We start from the raw sequence: 21572 nt of genomic DNA, 5'->3' as shown, positions 1-21572 counted from the left end.
TACAGTCATGACATAGAACAAAGGAGGATGTGCAGCGGCCCAATGAAGCATGGATACTGCTTTCCTGTTATTATAATTGACTTTATACTGCAGTTCTTATTGCGTAAAGCAGCGTCACTTAAATTCAAGCTTTCATCCGATATTTATTCATCAGTTATTTTTATTCTTATGAAAATAAAGGGAAGCCCAAAATATATGAGGCCAAAATTGTCTTATTAGTATATTGTAGAAATAACATACTCATGCAGATTTTTCTTTTACTTATTCATCACAAGTTTCTTGGTCATCCGTTCACCAGATTAAGTGGGCTAATGTCTTTGGACTCTAGAATGACCAGGTGTCCCACTTGTGGTCCCCATCTCATATACCAAGACAAATACCCAATATTTTGATTAGCTCTTGTTAACTTTGATTTCACAAGAACAGATGTGGAATGATAAGGGGTGGATGCACACCTACTGAAAAACTAACAATTGTGAGAGAAAAGGAGAGTACAGGAGTCTTTCAAGTTAGCAGAACTTGTAACGTGCATAGTTTGGGTGCATACATTTCTAGGTTAGACATGTCAAAATTTAAGGTCTAAGATAAATTGACTAATTGGCTCACGTGTGGTTTCTTGGGAAACTAAGGAAGCCACTTGAAGCAAATGTAGTGTTTGCTGTTGTGAGCAGAAGAAATCTTTATTAGAGGAGAGGAACATTAAAGTGTGCAGGTGAGCCAGAGAGAAATGCAAGAAATAGTTAAAAAAAAAAGGCTAATCTACATTTTACAATTTAGCATTACTGATATAGTAGACACCCTTTTTCCTCACAGAAGTACAGCTACACAGTTGATAACAGATTCCTGTATCACTAACCAGAAGATTCATTCACGAAAATTCAGTGTTTTACAAACCAGGGTACATTATTGTTGTTTGATGCAAACAAGAATGGTTCGAGAATTTTCCTGAGTTTGCACAGACTGAGCCTATAGTCCATTGTCATAAAAGTAACAACATTACTTTTCACCTGATAAATTTTCAGTGAACCAGGTAACTGTACACAATGTCAGTTTGGGTAACTTATGGGGAGGAGAATTTTAATCTGCCTTTCTGTAAGAAAAATCCACAAAACAGGGTAGTCCCTTTGTCACCACTGTTGAGATCTGTTTTTGTGTAGCTAGAATAAAGTCATACTCGTTTCCAAACAACATTTGAAAATGTCTACAACATACAGTAAATTGAATTATGAAACATTATGATTTATGTGCTTTACACTACAGTAGAATTTATGCAAAAAAAGAAAAGGAAATATCCAGATTTCAACAATTAAAAAGAGCCGTAAGCTTGTAGCTCCATAAGCATGTGCAGTACATAATAAAACATACCGGTACCTCAATAAAGAGCATGCATTTAGTTAAAAAACATATTTTAAAAACATTATATAAGAAAATGCTTTGTATTTAATATAAACAAAACACTGAATGCAAAGAGGAAGGATCAAATATAAGTTTAACCATATGGTTATAACAGCTGGTGAGAAGGAAAAAAATATCTATACATATACACACATATATATATATGTGTGTGTGTGTGTTTGTGTGTGTGTGTGTGTGTGTGTGTGTGTATTATTTTTGAAATCGGGTAAAAAAAAGAAAAAAGAAAAAAAAAGAAAGATGATATCCTTTACTGAAAAAGCTTTGTGTGCTAGGGTTACAGCAGAGGGAGCATTCCTCCTGTCCTCTCCTGGGTTTCCTGATTTTCTCCTTTTTCTCCATGGTCCTGTATTTCTTCCCGTGTTTGCCCTGGACCTGCCAGCGGCGTCTCAGAAATATCACATTCACTTCCACATCTTCCCATCAAATTCTGCATGAGGAGGTGAGAAAGGGAAATCGTAACACCAAAATCTGCTGAAAAGATGCTAATTGTTGTGTTTACTCACTGAAATACACAGTTTCTGCTCACCCTTATTGCAGTCTTTAGCCATATCGCGCTCTTTCATTATGTTGTTTTTGTACTCTGTCGATTAAAGTAGACACACAGAAAATGAGCTGTGGATGGAAAGCGAAGTGTGCGTATTTAATGCGTTTGGGTGAAGTTTACTGCACCTGAATTCAAAGGCTCTTGGTTACAGCAATTCAGCTCTGTGCAGTCTAAAGCTACTTCACCTCCAGCGATTGCGGTTCCCCTGTGAAGAAGTTAATGTTAGATTTAATGTAAAGTTAAAGCAGCATAACATTAACCACATGATAATGCATTACCGTTGGGATCGACCCAGCTCATACTCCAGCCCTGTAAAAAACAGAAAAAAAAAACTCAAGCGCACACAATAATAACAAAATGTAACTCTGATAAATATGCTTTTTATGATGCTAAGAAACACAATCAGGTTGCAATATACAAGTAACAACCAAGCAGGAATGTTGTAATAAAAAATACCTCTCTTTTTGCGCCGTCGAGTCAGCATAATAAGAGCAATGACGATAAACCCCAGCAGTAAGAATGTTGCCAGGAAGTAGCCCAAATGTTGCATGAAATAACTTCGATGCTCGGGGATAAAGACATTAACCACACGTGGAGGCTCGACCCCTTCGCCTGAGAAAAGAACAGGAATAAAATAAAATTCCTTCTTCAATAACCTAATTAACTCTCCAAGAATTACTGAATATTACACATGCTAAATATTGAGTGAACTCAATAAACCCTAAAACCAAACAATGCAATGTATCCTGGGGATTTCATGCTCATATTTTAAATGAGATTTATTGTATTGCTGCACTGGATTAAACTAATGGCAATAAACAAGGATCAAAATGAAATGTAGTTCCACACAAGTAGAGGTTTTCATTCCTCCAGAGGCTCTTTTTCATTTGTTCCCAAAAGCAAAACACTGGAGCAGGGAGAGCAGAGAGTTAAATGTCAAGATGCTGTTTGGCAGTAATGACTTCCAGACCTGATGTCATGCAGCTGTTATTTTTTTCTCCCCAGAAAAACACAGGCTGACCAGTAAAGTGGAGAAGTGTGAGGGAAGGGAGACAAAGTCTGTAATGTGGTCTGTCTGCATGTCTGAATTACTTTTTCATTTTAAAAGTGCTCTTCTAACAAACACAGAAGCCTGGTTTGAGCATGTATGGAAAATAAATCTGTGACACCTTCAGCAGAGTTTAGCAGTGAAGTCTACCATCTGGCAGGCTGCTCTAAACATGGCAGGCAGCAAAGGGTTTCACAGTGACCTGAACTGTCCCAATGCACCACATTTATACATCTACATAGTTACACATAATTTCAAAAACATAACAAATAGAGAACTGTTTATATTTTCTTTAATCATTATTTCAAACCATAATGTGTTATATCACGACTACTTCTGCAAAAAGTACGCTTATAGATGTGTTGCTAATATACACCAGTAATTGGTCATAAATTAAAAAGCAGTTTAATCACAGAAAATACTAAAATTGTTTAATCTCTAGTCTTTCATTAGCAGCTCAAAAGAACAGTCTAAACTAACAAAGAACTAATGAGGAAAACATGCAATGGTGTATCTGTTGTTATGCATTAAAAACCAGCCAGTCAACAGAAAAAATATTTATTCTAACTTAATTACCAACATCCTCTAAGGGGGTCTATGTATACACTGATGGCAAATAAAGCTGTCATTGCATAATGTGCCTAATATGCATGAAAATGCAAAGACATACCCAAGGTCATTGTCTCTACAGCACAACTGCTGAGAGGAGATCTCCAGCCATGCTGTAGCAGTGGTCTATTACCATTTTCTTAACAGATCAAGTGTGTATGCTTTAATGGCTTTTTTTTTTTTCAAATGGTGGGATACACATCATTTGCAAGTCAATGAAATAAAAGGAATCATCTTCTTTTCAGAGGCTGATATCTCTCTTGAACTGGTGACAGCTCACAAAATGCTTCCCTCATGATTACAAGGAATAACTTCTTTTTATTTTTGTTTCATGTCATCAATAACTACGACAACAAAGTGAAAAGCTGTGAAAAGTTCCCATGATGCTTGTAATGTAATGTGGGTGAATAGAAATAGTTGTTTTTTTTGTCTAACAAGCTCAGCGAGGTGCAGATAAGAGCTAAGTGGGCAGGAAAAAATGCATCACACATGCATTTCTTTCTAGCATAAATTTTAAATTGGCTGTCATTTCTTTAAAGGGGAGGAGAATCTATAGTCTAACACGTACTTTCATACCCTCCCCTTTCATGTCGCAGCTGGCCCAGATGTTGAACAGATGGGCCAGACTTCCTGTAACTGCTGATAAATATGCCTCTACCAGAGAAACGAAGGAGAGACTGGAAAAAAAACAAAACAAAAGTGGAGAAGCAGTATAACAGGTCTAGATGCCTGGTTTAGACTTCTGGAAAAATGAGGAACAAAAAACCAAAAACACAGGATGTGACCATCCACTCCAAAAAGTACTGGATGCTGAAACCCATTCCTCTGCTCAGTCTAGCTAAAATATGTCTAGATAAACAAATAAAAAAAAGCTCTAAATGAAGCAGTTTGTGAGGAAAATGAGAGCACTTCCATTACAGTCGATTAAAAACTGTAGACAGCTTTTTAAGCAAAAGATGCAAATAGATATCTCTATTCTATCCAATCTGCAAAACCAAATAAACAAGTATATGAAAGAATTTCTTTCTTTCGTTCTTTCGTTCTTTCTTTCTCAACTAGCTCCTGCATTCCTTGGCTCCTCCCTCTTCAGCTCAAACACAAAAACAGGGAGGACTGAGGAGAAAGTTGGCAGGAGGAAGAACTGATTTAACTGACCAACTATGCCTATAAATATAACAAAAAAAACCCAGGAGCGGTCTTATTTCTCTGTGCACAGTTCAGCCAAAAAAAACATAGAGGAAAAACCATTTACCATGACTATGTTGTGGGAAAACAAATTTCTAAGGATTTTTGTTACTTACTTGGATCTGGTTTATCATTCTGGAAAATTCTGGGTGCTGGAGTGGAATCAGGCATGAGTGGAGGTCCCACAGTTAGTCTGAAGATGCGCCTCTCATGGAGACCACAGTAGTGATGGTGCAGGTGGCAGGAGTAAAGGCCTTTATCAGCGGGCCTCAGGTCGGAGATGAACAGTGAGAAGTCTCCTAGTGTAAAAGCATCCTCTGCCACACTCATCTTGCTCTGGGCAAAGAGAGGTCCGTAATCCCTACGCTCTCCGGAGGCGTACAGGTCCACCAGTCGGTCGGCCTTATCAGGACGCACTCCAGGAGGCTGGAAGTCCCAGTGGGCCACCTGCTGCTGGTCCTCCTGAAGACCCTCTCGCCACAGGGGGCGCCGGTTCACACAAGGCAATACCACTGAGCTGCCCAACAGGACCACAAACACAGTCTTCTCTCCATCCAAGTACCGCTTCTCTTTACGAGCTGGAAACACATTCAGGTGTAATACATTTTTAGGTGTAATTAAATACACAATTAAATGTAATTAAATGTAATTATACATCACAATTCAAGAAACAAATATAGTATTTTAGATCAGATAGCCTCACCTGACTTAGTGACATCAACATGGATTTGCATAGACTGGTGAATCTGACAGTAGTGATGGTGTAAATTACAAGTATAAACTCCTTTGTCGGTTGCTGCCACATCTGAAAATAAATAAATATTATTAAAATAAAATTAACTTAATTATATTAAAATTATAACTCAGCACGAACAACAAGACCCTTATGAAAAGGACACCGAGGGAACAGTTTACCCTGCCCGGGATAGGGTTACCGGGGCCCCGCCCTGGAGCCAGGCCCGGGGAGGGTGCCCGAGGGCGAGCGTCTGGTGGCCGGGCCTTAGTTCATGGGGCCTGGCCGGGCACAGCCCGAAGAGGAGACATGGGCCCATCCTCCCGCAGGCCCACCACCCGCAGGAGGCGCCATAGGGGTCGGGTGCATTGTGTGCTGGGTGGCGGCCAGGAGCGGAGGCCCTGGCGGACTGACCCCCTGCCGGTACGTTGGGGTTTTTCCCGGTGGACGAGAGGGTTTGTTCCCTGCGCCTTAGGGTCGGGGAACGGGTCCTGACTGTCATCTGCGCTTATGCGCCGAGTGGCAGTTCAGAGTACCCAGCCTTCTTAGAGTCCCTGGGGGGGGGGGGGGGGGGGTGCTGGAGGGTGCTCCACCTGGAGACTCTGTTGTCCTGCTGGGAGACTTCAATGCTCACGTGGGTAACAACAGCGAGACCTGGAGGGGCGTGATTGGGAGGAACGGCCTCCCTGATCTGAACCCGAGCGGTGCTCTGTTATTGGACTTCTGTGCTAATCACAGTTTGGCCATAACGAACACCCTGTTCGAACTCTAGGCCGTAGGTCGATGATCGATTTTGTAATCGTATCAGCAGACCTGCGACCATATGTTCTGGACACTCGGGTAAAGAGAGGGGCTGAGCTGTCAACTGATCACCACCTGGTGGTGAGTTGGATCAGGTGGCGGGGGAGGACGCTGGACAGACCTGGTGCACCTAAACGCGTAGTGAGGGTGTGCTGGGAACGTCTAGCAGAGGCCCCAGTCCGCGAGATCTTCAACGCACACCTCCGGCAGAGCTTCAACAGCATTCCGAGGGAGACTGGGGACATTGAGTCCAAATGGACCATGTTCAGCGTCTCCATTGCCGAAGCTGCTGCATTGAGCTGCGGCCGCAAGGTGGTTTGTGCCTGCCGTGGTGGTAATCCCCGAACCAAATGGTGGACACCAGGGGTGAAGGGAGCCACCAGGCTGAAGAAGGAGTCCTATCGGGCTTGGTTAGCCTGTGGGACTCCGGAGGCAGCCAACAGGTATCGACAGGCCAAGCGGAATGCGGCTCGGGCAGTGGCTGAAGCAAAAACTCGGGTGTGGGAGGAGTTCGGAGAGGCCATGGAAAAAGACTTTCGGACTGCCTCGAAGAGATTCTAGCAAACCGTCAGGCGTCTCAGGAGGGGAAAGCGGTGCTCTACCTGCACTGTGTATAGTGCTGGCGGAGCGCTACTGACGTCGACTGAGAAAATTGTCAGGCGGTGGAAGGAATACTTCGAGGACCTCCTTAATCCCACTGACACGTCTTCCGAGGAGGAAGCAGAGTCTGGGGATGAGGGGAACGACCCGCCAATTTCCGGGGGCGAGGTCACTGAGGCAGTTAAACAACTCCTTGGTGGCAGAGCCCCTGGTGTTGATGAGGTCCGCCCCGAGTTCCTGAAGGCTCTGGACGTTGTAGGGCTGTCCTGGTTGACACGCCTCTGCAATGTTGCGTGGAGATCAGGGGCAGTACCTGTGGACTGGCAGACCGGGGTGGTGGTCCCCATCTTTAAGAAAGGGGACCGGAGGGTGTGTTCCAACTACAGGGGGATCACACTCCTCAGCCTCCCTGGGAAAGTCTATGCCAGGGTGCTGGAAAGGAGAGTTCGTCCGCTAGTCGAACCTCGGATACAGGAGGAACAATGCGGTTTTCGTCCTGGTCGCGGAACACTGGACCAGCTCTTTATCCTCTCCAGGATACTTGAGGGTGCATGGGAGTTTGCCCAACCAGTCTACATGTGTTTTGTGGACTTGGAGAAGGCATTCGACCGTGTCCCTCGGGGTGTCCTGTGGGAGGTGTTGCGGGAGTATGGGGTGTCTGGCCCATTGCTACGGGCCATTCGATCCCTATACAACCGTTGCAAGAGCTTGGTTCGCATTGCCGGCAATAAGTCGGACTCGTTCCCGGTGGGTGATGGGCTCCGCCAGGCTGCCCTTTGTCTCCGGTTCTGTTCATAATTTTTATGGACAGGATTTCTAGGCGCAGCCAAGTGGCGGAGGCTTTCGCTTTGGTGGCCTCAGAATCTCATCTCTGATTTTTGCAGATGATGTGGTTCTGTTGGCTTCATCGGGTGAGGGCCTCCAGCTTGCACTGGAACGGTTCGCAGCCGAGTGTGAAGCACCGGGAATGAGGATCAGCACCTCCAAATCTGAGGCCATGGTTCTCAGCCGGAAAAGGGTGGAGTGCCCACTCCGGGTCGGGGATGAGTTCCTGCCCCAAGTGGAGGAGTTCAAGTATCTCGGGGTCTTGTTCGCGAGTGATGGGAGAAGGGAGCCGGAGATCGACAGACGGATTGGGGCTGCGGCTGCAGTAATGCAGACGCTGCACCGGTCCGTCGTGGTGAAGAGGGAGCTGAGTGTAAAAGCGAAGCTCTCAATTTACCGGTCGATCTATGTCCCTACCCTCACCTATGGCCACGAGCTGTGGGTAGTGACCGAAAGAACGAGATCGCGGATACAAGCGGCAGAAATGAGCTTCCTCCGAAGGGTGGCTGGCCTCTCCCTTAGAGATAGGGTGAGAAGTTTGGCCATCCGGGAGGGGCTCAGAGTAGAGCAGCTGCTGCTCCACATCGAAAGGAGCCAGCTGAGGTGGTTCGGGCATCTGACAAGGATGCCCCCTGGGCGCCTCCTGGGTGAGGTGTTCCAGGCATGTCCCAACGGGAGGAGGCCCCGGGGCAGACCCAGGACACGCTGGAGAGATTATATCTCTCGGCTGGCCTGGGAACGCCTTGGTATTCCCCCGGATAAGCTGGAGGACGTGGCTGGGGAGAGGGAGGTCTGGGCCTCTTTGCTTAGGCTGCTGCCCCCGCGACCCGGCCCCGGATAAAGCGGATGAAGATGGATGGATGGATGGATGGAACAACGTTCATAGTGCTACTGCAAAAAAGAATGAAAAGTCTCACTGTTGATAGTAAGGGAGAAGTTGCCATCACTGAATGCAGAGTCTGAGATGAAAACGCGGCCCTTGTTGAAGGCGTTGTAGACCCTCTGGTTGGCCCCAGGTGACATGTCCAAGACTCGTTCCACAGAATTTTCCGGGCTGCTGCGGACCAAGTCCCAGTGCACTACCCTCTGACGGTCCTTCAGTCTGTCCCGGATCCACACCATGCGGGGGCTGTGACAGGGCAGGATGGCCTTAGATCCCGCGGGAAGAGTGATGTTCTTCGCCTCCACCACTACACCAAGCCTGCTGCTGCTGCTCTGTCCCCAAGCTGACACAGAATATAAACACATGTAGTCACAAATTCAGTGCAGCAAAGATGTAAATATAAATAATCCAAAATAATATGCTGTGCCTAAAAAAAAAAAGTCTCTTACCTCCCGGCAGGAAGAGCACAGCAAGAACTGAAAAAAACAAAATCCAGGATGATTAGAGTTTTATCCTACTGATGATTTTAATTCACACAGCCTGCTGATGCTGCGTTATATACCGTAGATTTGTCTCCACATATTTCCACTGATTAATTCTTGAGAAACACTTCAAGCGCTTCCACCCACAAATTGGTTGAAGTGCCTGGAGAGTTTAGCTTTGATCTCGTACTGACCCAACACTGAAAACTTTCAGAGTCTGAGCAGATGTGGGTTCAGTGAGAGGACAATTTAAAAGAGATAGAGTGAAGCTGAAGAAACAAGCACGCGGTGAAAAGGTAACGCTTTAAAACAGAAGTTCAGCAAAGGAAGACAAAAGTAGACAAACACACCAGATGTCAACAACACACTCTGGAAATACATTTCGCTGTTTGTGTTTGCTCACTCTAGGGATTTTCCGACAGCACATTTGCTATTTCTAATGCATTTTTCCCACAGTGCTATTTCCCGTCTGTTTACTGAAAGGCGGGCAGAGATGTATGCAGCCAAAGCATACAGAGCCCCCATTCATCTCGGCTGCTGCTGGCTTGTCGCAAGGCCGTGATCCTGAGGGGATGAAGCACCAGGCTGTTATTCGGCGCACTCCAGTCAAACTCCCAAGTGTCAAAAGTCTCGGAACCAGACCAAACACCTGTTTGTTTTCACCATACCGGTACTTGTTATTATAAACTATAGAGACAAGATTTATTTCAGTAATGCAGTGAATCTTCTTTCAAGCTTTGAAATGTTTCATGCAAGTACGGTGGCAAATCAATAAATCGTCACGAGCTCGTCAGCTTTTAAAATCACAGTGATAAAAAAGATAAAAGTAAGAGAACATTAGGTTCCATTTTAAGATGAGATGACTGACTTCCTCTGTGCAGGTCATTTCAGAGGCCGGAGGCACTAACTGTAGAAGCTCTGCCCCCTCTTGTCTTAAACTGGGCCTCTGGAAGAGTTACAAGACCTCAGCCTGGGGATTTTAAGGTATGCTTATACTAAGAGGTCAGAAATATCTCAAGAAATTACACCACGAAGCACTTTCAAAATGTGACGAATAACACTTTAAATATACTGGGAGCCAGTGTTAGTGAGATAACACTGGTATGAACTGGCTCTGGTCATTTTTAAACTGTGTAAAGTATTTAGATTTACTGAATGTTATCCAGAGGAGCAAATAATGAGTGGAAACTTGCAACAATTATTGCATTGTATTGTTTTTTTGTATGCATGGTTAAATGCAGGGTTTGACATACAACACAAGTCAGTAACTGGTTTAGCAGTTTTAGCTATGTTGGCTATCTTCACCATTAGACTATGAGAATACCTCTGCTACTGTTCTTCGATGCAGTAAACTAAATAACACTTCAAGCTGGACAAAATGACTTCAGCACACACACTGGCATCAGAGAGGAGACCTCATCCTGGAAAACTTTCCTGGCTTTTTTACAGTAGGGCAAAAACTTTCCTGCAGATGGTAAAAACAAAGCGTCTCAGCCCCTTTAATTGTCTGTCATCAGACACACACAGGCTGTTGACTCATGAGGCTGTTTTAACAGTAAGACTTAACAAGGGGCTATTGAATTACTAGTGATAATAACAGACATTTGCCAAATAGAGTGCAAAATCACTGCTGTCATTTTACTCCCCAAACTCACACACGTTGAATCGCTCATTAAAATCTCAACCTGAAGGTAAAATAGCAAAACGTTTTAAGTATGATTTAAACATAAAGAATGAGTTTACTCAGCATAAAGTCTGTGATTCACCGATGTTGTTCAAGTGTGAAGTTTGCTCACAGCCCCGTCACAGGTTGAAAATAAATCAGACAAATCTGTGCAGCTGCAGACTCAGCTAAACATACAAAGATACATTCAGAGGCCTGGAGGGCTTATTGACCGTCCTGTGGAAACAGCGTGTTAGCACTGATTACGTTCACTAATTACATTCTAAACCACTGCAAACATGCTGGATTATTTGTGTATGGATTGCTTTCTGCAGATTTACATGAGTTTCATCTTCACGTGGAATAATTAGGTGACGTCTGTAATTTTGAGGTCATTTATCATGTTCAGATGATCTGATGGCGCCCAAATGTCATAGCTGCCAAAGCAACATCAGCAACATCTCAGTGTGTGGGCATCTTCTCTAACCTTATGGAGGACAAATTGAGCTCAAAATTTCAGGGGATTGCCTGTGAGGATTTTCCAGAGCATAAATATGCTACCTTATCGTGACCTTGTCATTTTCTGAGTAGCTACATGTTTACAAACTTGTTTGAGTCAAAACAGCACTTCGAATCTTTTCCATGCCCTGTTGCTTTGTGGCCGTTCATTAAGTTGAATCCAACCATCATAAACTGTGTTTATGATGGTTGGATCCCCCTCCTGCTCCCTCTCCTCCACGCCGTCTGGACTCCAAAAGACCCACTCGTGGTGAAACACTCATTACTGACACATATAATGACTGGCTGCTGGATTGTGCTGACTCCTCCACTCAGACCGCAGTTAACTGGAAACACATTGGGTTGAAGCCATAAAAAATCCCAGAGTCACAAACTATGGCCTGTCTACTGTATCAACATGCCGGGCCCAATCTGATTGCATTTGATCTATTTTATTGAATAGATCACTTTGAACAAAAAAAGTTAGAAAGTGTACAGGGCCGTAGTTTGAGATTAGATGTTCATACCTACAAGGGGCTTTAAATGTAAAAATAACATAAAAAAGGTTAAAATGATGAAGATCATTGGTTATCAATACAAAGCATGAAAACACATTACATTAATCTTGCATCGGTTAACTGAGTTTGGAAAAATGCGTGTACAGCAAAAACAAAACCCAAAAAGCAGTGAAAAATACAGATTCAAGATATTTACAGTTACATATAATAGCTTACAGAGACTCTGTGAGCGAAGAATAATGAAAAGGATCAGAAAAGTATTTAGCTGAGGCAAAGCAAACCTGGCAAAGGAGTCTGCTTTTGTTACCGACTGACCTGGATGCAATTATGGCACAAAGAAAAATTTAGCAAGCGTCTTTTTTTTTTCTTTTAAAAGTGAGACGACTTAAGAGGACTTCACTTACTCTGAAGGAGAGCCATGTCGAGGAGGAACTATTTATCAAAATTGTCAGATGTTAAAAGCCCGTCAGAGGAGGTGAGTGCAAGAACTGATAAAGGAGCGCCTGAAGTTCACCCAGCAGCAGCAGGACTTTGTGTTCATGCAGACTGAGTCTACACAAGTCCCACCCTCCGCTAGCCAATGAAATCCAACACTGCAATAGTGCTAAACACTTCACAAATATCCGCACTAAATTGCACAATTGCATTTTGTTATAGAACACTGGTATCTTAACTGCATTTCGGATAACTGCACCCAAAAACACAAATCTCCGTTAAACCAAACACTTTACAATAATCCCAAAATTTTAGTGCGACTGACAGCTGCTAGAAAATCATCTTATAATGAAACAGATGATTTGCAGCTTTTAAATTAAATATTAAGTGATAGCTGCAATGTATGTGGTTACGTTGGCATTTTATTTTGTTCTACGTGTCCCACATGAAGAGTTTTTTCATGTTGGAAACTTCCACACCACTTTCTTCCTTTGTGAGTTATTTGCAGCATAAACTTCAGTTAGCATTATTTGCACAATACTGCCATCTACAGTACAACAAGAAAAAAAACAATTGCTGAAGTAGCTGACACTGAAAGTCAGCCTGGAGGTGAAAAAAACAAAAATAGAAATTCAGACACATCACACCTTGAGCTTCACAGAGGGAGTTCTTTATTAGACTATCTACACCATTATTTAGCTCATCACTCAAATATGCTTTAATTAAAGTGAAAAGCACACACGGCAGGTTGATTGTTAGAACAGTGTGATGTGTGGAGAGTCATCCAGGGTAAACATTGGGACGCAGACTTTAATCAGAATTTTTCAGTTCCTTCTGTTTCCATGCTGTTTAATGAAGATCTTAGGTGTGCTCCATCCCTCTGGAGCCTTCTTCAGTCCCGCTCGCATCCAAATCTTCTTCAGATCCTCCTCAAAGCGTTTCTGTATATAATAAAGACACAAAGCTGGCTGTTTTATATTCATCTAGCTTTGGAAAACTGTAACTAGTGCAAATCAGACACACAATGATGAATTGGAAGGAATAAAACAATGATTGCATTTTTTATCAAACCTCAAGACATCATAGTGGGAAAAAAAAGAAATGGTCTGATAGATGTGAAAGAAAAGTCCCACCTGCTTCTTCTTTCCTCGGCCCTCCAGCACCCTCTTTCTCAAGAACTTAGTCCGTTTTTGCAGCTTCTTGTATTTATGCCGGTTCATCTTCCGCCGCCGTATCTCTAGAACATTCTTACATCTGAGTGGTGTTACTGTACCCTCCCCGTCTTCCAAAACGGGGACGGAGATAGGCGGCAGCACCTTCTCCTCCAGCAGCTCTACATCCTCCTGTGGCTGAGTGGACTCCAGCAGCGGAGGGAGGGAGTAGCGTAGTGAGAGCCAGCTCTCCAGGGGACTTACTGACAGTTTACGTGGTATGAGAGCCTCGTCCAGCTCCGGCTCAAGCTGGACCCATCGCGGAGGGGACCTGTTGTCTGCCGCTGTTGAGTAGTTTCTCAGTTTTTGATGACGTGAAGAGCAGTAAGCAGAAGCAGCTGGTTGTAGACATCCATTCAAAGTTTCTCCATGAGCTTGAAGTGCACCTTGTCATTAAGGGGAAGAAAAAAAGTCAGATTTTAATGAAATAGAAAACATAGTATTGAATGTAGGCAGACAGATATTTGGCTATTTGTTCTTACTCACAAGTTGCTTTGTGTAATAGGCTGAGACGAGGGATGATCTTTGAGGCAAACATTGTCAGTGGTTATCCAAACAAGGTCATCAGGAATGAGCTCACTGGTCCCTGGTCCTGTGGCAATAAAAAAAGACAAAGTATGGTCTTACTCTGCTCTGTCACAGCAATCAAACTAGTAATGTAACAGTAACTTCAGACTAGGGCTGGACGATATGGCCTAAAATCCATATCACGGTATATGAAGCATGCGGGGTAACGATATATATCGCGATATATTCTTTTCTTCTGTATGACGTATTTTACACACTATAAGGCGCACTTAAAATCCTTTAATTTTATCAAAAATCAACAGTGTGCCTTATGTATGAATTCTGGTTGTGCTTACTGACCTCGAACCGATTTTATGTGGTGCACAGAAATCTATCAAAAAATGTTTTAGTGTGGCTTTGGTAAGCCCACCGCTTGATGGATTGCCGGAGCATTACGGCTGCCGTAGTCAGGAGCCTTGCGGAGTGATCCAAAACTGGGTCCAAAACTCCGACACCTTTCAGGTCCCAAAGTCAAACGAACACTGCGGCATCACTGAGAGTTAAAAACTAGTAAAGTTGTGGAGTTGTATTTTGTCTTGCAGAAATTATATCGTCAGTTATATTGTTATCGCAAATTTTCAAATATATATCGTGATATATATTTTTGACCATATCGCCCTGCCCTACTATTTAGTCTATAAAACAGGGTTCACTAAAGCACCAGTCACACATGCCTAGAGACTAGACTGTGACCCCCTGGTAACAGTGCAACTACTGGTCACTTATCCATGTGCCAGCCACCTAGTGAAAATTTGTAATTTCAGCCTTTTGGCGGTTTCTTGCCATCTGCAAAGATTGCAGGTTGCTGAATGAAGTCTACGTTCATCTGACCGAGATTTTAGGTTCCAGAGTTTTCAGCAAAACCCGCTGCTGATGAAGACTGATAGAGGCACCTGAGAGCCCCACAAAAAAACCCCAACATTTAACTTTATGTAAACTGTCTTGTCCAACCAAGCTGTCTAATATATCACATTTCATAGAAAATATTGTTCAAATTGCTGCAGATGAATATTATGTTATTCTAGATGCAGAGTAGCTGATTTATGCTAATTTAAGACATGTTTATGAAAGAATGCTGAGAGTAATGCCAACTATTTTCTGGCCCTTTTCTTGTTTACTAATTTTGTGACTTGTTCAAGAGATAAAAACAACAACAACAACAAACATTTGTTTTAGTTCTCCAACCATAGAAATATTAGGTAAAAGCACTTCAGAATCACTTTATCTATTAAGTTCATACATGGAACTAACAAAACAAATTTACTTTTCCTCTGGCATTACACTCACACATAAATACAGTAAAATAACTATTTGCCGTCACATGCATAAAATAATGCAGAAAAAAAAAAGATTAATAATACCTTTTTAATATAGGTTACCGGATGTTAAAATTTGAATTGGATTTCACTGCAAAAATGTGAAACATTTTGACCCTTGAGCTGGGAACTGGCTGTTCTCAGGTTCTTAACCTGTAGGTCTCACTGGTTTCCACTGTAGCAAATTATGTTTCCAGTAATTAATGTTTTGGCTAGTAAAGCTGCGTGAAAACTGCCTTTAGCCATCTCTACTTTAAGAGTTACCCTAAGTGCTGGGACACTGTGAAAGGCTTATATAATGACTGTTATCAAAACCCAGAAATAGTGGATGCTAACCTCCCTCCAGGTTTAAATCAGCGGATAATCAGGCGCCCAACAGCGGGTGATTTAAAAATGAAAATAAAAAGTCCAAACGGTAAGATAGTAAGTAAATAAATAAATAAATGAAATAACAGAGACCGAAGGAAATTAAAGAATTATGTAATTGCCAACTGGCTCATCATGGCTAAACAGGCGCGTTAACCAGCAGCTCCACTTTGGACGAGAAAGCCGCCAAAACGCTCAAATATTAAAAGCTAAGGATAGAATTTTTCTGCCTTTAACTACTTGGTGGCATGTTTATAACAACTTCGTTTAATTAAAGAAAGAGTTGGGTTACCTAGTATTACTATGACCCGAGGTTCCGTCTTCAATGTGACTTCAACTAACTACTTCCGCTCCGTGCGACACACATTTAAGTCGCTTCCGCTTTCTCCGAGCTGAGAAAGGTTCCGCCGAGTAGATTTTTATTCCTTAAGGCTTTGTTTTGAAACAAAATGCCCATTCTTCTTCTTCTTCTTCTTCTTCTTCTTCTTCTTCTTCTTCTTCTTCTTCTTCTTCTTCTTCTTCTTATTATTATTATTATTATTATTATTATTATTATTATTATTATTATTATTATTATTATTATTATTATCAGTAGTAGTAGTGGTAGTAGTAGCAGTAGTATTACAAATCTATCCCTTAAAAGCCAGGACCATGAGAGCACAATAGTTCACTCGATGGATAAAGTAGAGGAGGAGCTGGAGGTCTTTTATCCTGATATTACCAGGGATTTTGTTGGTGTAATTTTTTCATACCATCCCTGACCAAACAAAGAGAATTTAACATCACTGGTACTTTTGTAATTTTCTTGTCGGGCATTTTCTTAATTTCTATTTCAAGGTCTTTATATTTGAAGAGTTTTTCTCTAACATTCAGAGTGAATGTTTCTTTCAGTAGGGATAGAAATGTCTGTTGGTCTGGATTTCTTTATCACTTTGCATTGTCATGCTCCACAGTGTTTCATCGCTTTTATAATTTTATTAGTAGTATTAGTGGTACGAGTAGTATTAATATTAATATGTATTTATTTATTTTTAAGATTAGTTCAAGAAGGGCTCAAATTCTTATACATATGGTGTGGTAGGCTGACAAATCCAGTGCATCGCTCAGGTCTCCACCCAGCCACTTTTCTTTTGCTAGCGCACATGGTGTCTGCATGCTGCAGCTCACAGTTAGCTCCACACATGGAGAAAATATAGTTTAAAGAGTGGAAATAATTGACAAAGAAGGTGGAAGATAAGGCAATAAGGCCATAAAGGACTATTTAGCACCTCCTGGATGTCAGCTCACGAGGTTTGTGTATTTTAAATGTTTTATTTTCTGTAATTAAGGATTTTTGATTGATTGAAACAGTATGCAGCTGGAGTATTTCTGGATCTCAAGAAAGCATTCGACACAATCAATCATGACATATTAATTAATAAACTGGAACGGTATGGGATCAGGGGGGTTGTACTGCAATGGGTGAAAAATTATTTAAGTGACAGGAAACAATTTGTGAAGCTGGGTGTCCATTCCTCATCATGCTTGGACATTGCTTGTGGTGTTCCACAAGGCTCTGTACTGGGTCCAAAATTATTTATTATCTATATAAATGATATTTGTAAGGCATCTGATATATTAAAATTAGTATTATTTGCAGATGACACAAATATTTTTTGTTCTGGGGGGAATCTAAAGGAGCTGCTGGATACAATTACTTCAGAAATGTGCAAAATTAAAAAATGGTTTAACAGGAACAAACTATTGCTAAATCTAAGTAAAACTAAAATTATCTTATTTGGGAATTCCCTTAGAAATGCACAAGTGCAGATTCATTTAGATGGTGTGGAAATTGAAAGAGTACTTGAACATAAGTTTCTTGGTGTGATTATAGATGATAAATTAAACTGGAAGTCTCATATAAATCTTATAAAAATAACAAAATTTCAAGAAGTGTCTCAATCTTGAGTAAAGTAAAACACATTCTGGACCACAAATCACTCCACATTCTCTATTGTTCCCTGATTGCACCGTATTTGAATTACTGTGCAGAGGTTTGGGGCAATACTTACAGATGTTCGCTATCATCAATCTTTATATTACAAAAAAGGGCCATAAGGATAATCCATAAAACTGGTTACAGAGATCATACAAATCCACTATTCTTAAAATCAAAAATTCTAAAATTCACAGATCTGGTTCATTTTCTCACAGCACAAATTATATATAAAGCAATAAATAACTTTAATATTAAAAAAAATATAAAAAAAAAACATAAAAAAAAAATACACATAACATATAATGTAATTGCAAGGAGGTATTTCTGTAGTCTATTGATACTAGATAGTGGAAAAGGGGTGGGATTAAATAAGCTTATACTTCTTTCTGCTCCTTTTTGAACAAGAACGTTATTTGGAGTTGTGGTTGCTCGTTTTCCTTTTGTTTTGCTTTGTTCATTTGTCTCTTTTAATTCTATTTTGTTGTACTTTTTCAACATGTTCAAAATAAAGATTCAATCAATCAAAAATTGACACTACGTACAAGAGCGCATTTTGATGTGATGTTTTGTTTTATTGTTTTATCCGTGAGCAGTTCTCACGGGTTGCCAAGACCAGAAAAAACCCTGTTCTATACTACATAAGATAAGATAAGATAAGATAAGATAGAACTTTATTAATCCCTCGGGTGGGTTCCTCTGGGAAATTCGACTTCCAAAAAAAGCACAGCAACGACCGAAGTTACAGTTACAGAACTGTTATATATACACACACACACACACACACACACACACACACACACACACACACACACACACACATATATAAATACAGAGACAAATATAAATAAAATATACAAAGGGGATAAATAGAATAAATAGGAATAAAAAATAAAAAATAAAAATACAAACTTAAAAATACATCGTGCGTACTTCAATCCTAGAGGGTGCTACACTTACTTATTAGCGTGTTGTTGTTGTTTTTTAAATTAACTAATTAGTATTTTATGCTACTACTAATGTGATGAATCTTCAGGCAATTATCAGTATATAAAACTGAAACATTGAGCATGTTCAAAACTTGGATTTTCCTATTTCTCTTGCAAGTCTGTACATTTCTAAAACGCCTGTGGCCGGCACTTATGTGGCTTGCAATTGTTGGGAAAAATTCGAAAACTAGTTTCGGTTATGGCTCAGTTTTATTTCCCTTTAACTCATTAAATCTGAATATGTGTCTTTCCTCCATGTGGCACAGTTGCATAACCAGGGAATTCTCCACTTTTAGATCGCTCTAGTTTTGAAAGCTTGTGGGCAGCCACATCGAATCATTTATTCATGGGGGTTTCTCGCTCAGCTTTCATTAAGTTTGTGGGAAATGGAACACCTACAGTATGAAGGCATTTCTCCATATGATTTCTACTATCAGGCATTGAGACAAATAGTATTTGTGTGAGAAGAAAAGGATGGAAAGATGCTACAGCTAAGTAGCTTTCACTAAATGTTGTAATGCAACACAAGGAAAGAAATATGCAATAGATGGTAAAGTTCTCAGGGTATTTATTTACAAAAACCAAAAATAACATCAAAGACAAAACATTCATTTCACTGTAAATCCTGCTGCCCATAACTTGTTTGCTTCACTAGCTATGCTTACACCATCAGTGTGCAACATAAGGCAACTGAAATGATCAGCTGGATGTACTGTGAGATTTCCCTTTAACAGAACAGTCTCTGAAATTATCTTAATTTATAAAATCCTCTCAAAATATTTCAAATTTGAGGTTATGGAAAAACAAAATAAAAAATGCAAAAAAATTAACTTGGCAGTAATTGGTCAATCCTATTTTGAATTATCTGCCTATACATTACACATACAGTCCTCAAACTTAACATCTATTTACAAAATCAGTAGTGGTATTTAGCGTTTTTGTCTTGCTTTAAAAGCAAATAAAGGTTCACTGTTTCATTATATATCTGCATTGCAAATTTACTGCACTCAATGAAATCCCAACCCCTGAAATAGACAGAGCTTTACAGATGACAACAATATAGTTCACACCAAAACAACACAGACAGTACAAGCATATGACTGGCTGTTTGTAGTCTTTGTAGTCACCATAGAGGTACAGCATAAATACTACTTTAAAAGGAACCAAATCAATAAATAAAAAAGTACATTAGAGAGAGAAAAAAAAACAGCATAATGTTGAGAGCTATCTCCATATCAACATTTAAGACGGACAAATCAGTTAAATCACTCATTGATTGGTACAGTATGTTTATACATTAGCAGATTTTAAAGATTTATGCCACAAATTTTTAAACTAGTGTGCTTAAAATTATTCTAAATGTATTAGTTTCACATTTAATCTAATACTGCTTTCCCGTTATTGGCTGCAGAACACGTGAGTGAAAAAAAGTTAGGTAAAAAAAACTGAAGGCCAGGGAAATTGTTTAAATTATAAGGCCATTTCAAGGTATTTACAATACAATGCTATCTTTACCACAAACTATGATGTTAAGTTTGGTAGGTAAGAGTGGGCCCTGGAGCAAAGAACACAGTTATTTGCTGCAGTTACACTTGTATTTTACCCAGAAAATAATCACATTAACAGCAATGTTAGAACTTTTTATCACATTTTGTGACAAAATACTCAAATCTGATGCCAAATATTTTGTATAACACGTACACTGGAAATCTTCATTAAGCCAATATCGTGGTTGATTTGGTAAAACCATCCAGGCAGTTCACTTGTTGCATCAACAGTCCTTCACTCAGTCTCAACAGAGAGCACAATGGCACTGTCTTTACCGTGTATAACCAGCACACCTCGGCTTTAACGAGACAACTCAGACAAGGTAATATCTCATACAAATAAAACAATTATATTTGTGCATTTTGGAACAAAGGTCAGGTTTTAAAAAAAGAGGCAAAGAACAGAGTGGAAGGAAAGAACACTGTGCAAAAGCTGAGCCCCTCTGTGCATCATCCACTCCAGTGTCCTCCAGGTTTCTCTAGATATGCTGAACTCTGGCCTCACCGAGCAGCGGACTGGCCAGGCTTTTTCTCTTTTTTTCATCTTCTTTCTCATTTTCCTTCTCATCACTGGTCATGGCGAATGCCTGCACTTGTCTCATCTCCCAGAAGGATTGTGACTTATGGGAATGCTTTTGGAAGAGAAGAAAATTCTGGTCAAAACTTTAATACAAGTGTAAGAATGTATAGTATTCATATAATTAGTGATATTTAAAAATAAATCCAGTTTTGCCAAAACACAGATTTGCTTTCTTTTTGTTTATTCCTCAGTACTGTTGACGAGGATTATGTATAAAACTAAGACAGAAGACTGTTGTATAACAAATGCTCACAAGCAGCATTTTGGTTTAGTGCATGTGGATACTGTGTTTCGGAACCATCTGTAAATAGTAAACCTGTGGATTAAAGCATAAGTGTGCAGAGAGGAATTCCAACCTGAAGATGGAGATCCAGGACACTACCAGGTGAGTTGAGCTAACAGTTCTGCACACGGAGCAGTGAAAATAAAAAGAACGGTATCAGTAACAAGTCACAGAAATTAGTGCAGCACTGCAGAACAGTAAAGCAGAGACTGTATTGGTCTATAGGAACTGGTCAGTCTTACAGAAGAGCATACATTTGTTGTGACTGTAAATTAAAAGAAAAAAGTGCAATGAACACAAATGAAAGCACAAGATCTTAGTATAGAGCTGGCTGATTACTCACTGATGAGGACTGCTGATTGTGTGATCGTTCCAGTTTCATCCCCTTTGCTCGATCAGGTTTACCAGGCCCTGAAGGATAGGTTAGCAATGTGTGAAAAGACTCATACCTGATATAGACAGTTATATAAATATTAAATGATACAATATGAATCATTT

The 21572-nt window shown here is 40.8% G+C and overlaps 3 protein-coding genes across 24 annotated transcripts in view; all 3 read right to left on the bottom strand.

The window, feature by feature from the left end:
- Positions 1 to 649: 649 nt before the first annotated feature.
- Positions 650 to 12584, bottom strand: LOC145422839 (matrix remodeling-associated protein 8-like). Its single transcript, XM_080294702.1, has 10 exons — positions 12210 to 12584; positions 9094 to 9120; positions 8679 to 8987; positions 5506 to 5607; positions 4919 to 5380; positions 2417 to 2572; positions 2239 to 2269; positions 2086 to 2165; positions 1943 to 1996; positions 650 to 1843 (listed from the first exon to the last, which is right to left on the bottom strand). The coding sequence occupies exons 1-10, from the start codon at positions 12223 to 12225 to the stop codon at positions 1818 to 1820; spliced, it is 1263 nt and encodes a 420-aa protein (XP_080150828.1). The 5' UTR covers positions 12226 to 12584; the 3' UTR covers positions 650 to 1817.
- Positions 12585 to 12888: 304 nt separating this feature from the next.
- aurkaip1 (aurora kinase A interacting protein 1) lies at positions 12889 to 16124 on the bottom strand. Its single transcript, XM_080294704.1, has 4 exons — positions 15993 to 16124; positions 13938 to 14043; positions 13374 to 13837; positions 12889 to 13181 (listed from the first exon to the last, which is right to left on the bottom strand). The coding sequence occupies exons 2-4, from the start codon at positions 13987 to 13989 to the stop codon at positions 13065 to 13067; spliced, it is 633 nt and encodes a 210-aa protein (XP_080150830.1). The 5' UTR covers positions 13990 to 14043; positions 15993 to 16124; the 3' UTR covers positions 12889 to 13064.
- Positions 16125 to 19215: 3091 nt separating this feature from the next.
- LOC145422829 (rap1 GTPase-activating protein 1-like) overlaps positions 19216 to 21572 on the bottom strand; it is a 52717-nt gene continuing 50360 nt past the window's right edge. For all 22 annotated transcript variants that reach the window (XM_080294680.1, XM_080294659.1, XM_080294660.1 and 19 more), the window contains 3 exons: positions 21418 to 21485; positions 21148 to 21195; positions 19216 to 20843 (listed from right to left, as the gene is read on the bottom strand). In XM_080294680.1, coding sequence (XP_080150806.1) covers positions 21187 to 21195; positions 21418 to 21485 — 77 coding nt within the window. In that variant the 3' untranslated portion in view covers positions 19216 to 20843; positions 21148 to 21186. The remainder of the gene's footprint in view (positions 20844 to 21147; positions 21196 to 21417; positions 21486 to 21572) is intronic.

This window comes from Astatotilapia calliptera, chromosome 20 (assembly GCF_964374335.1).
Source record: "Astatotilapia calliptera chromosome 20, fAstCal68.1, whole genome shotgun sequence".
Lineage (NCBI taxonomy): Eukaryota > Metazoa > Chordata > Actinopteri > Cichliformes > Cichlidae > Astatotilapia > Astatotilapia calliptera.
The sequence above is the reverse complement of the archived record's forward strand: the minus strand, read 5'-3'. Positions and strand labels throughout refer to the sequence as shown.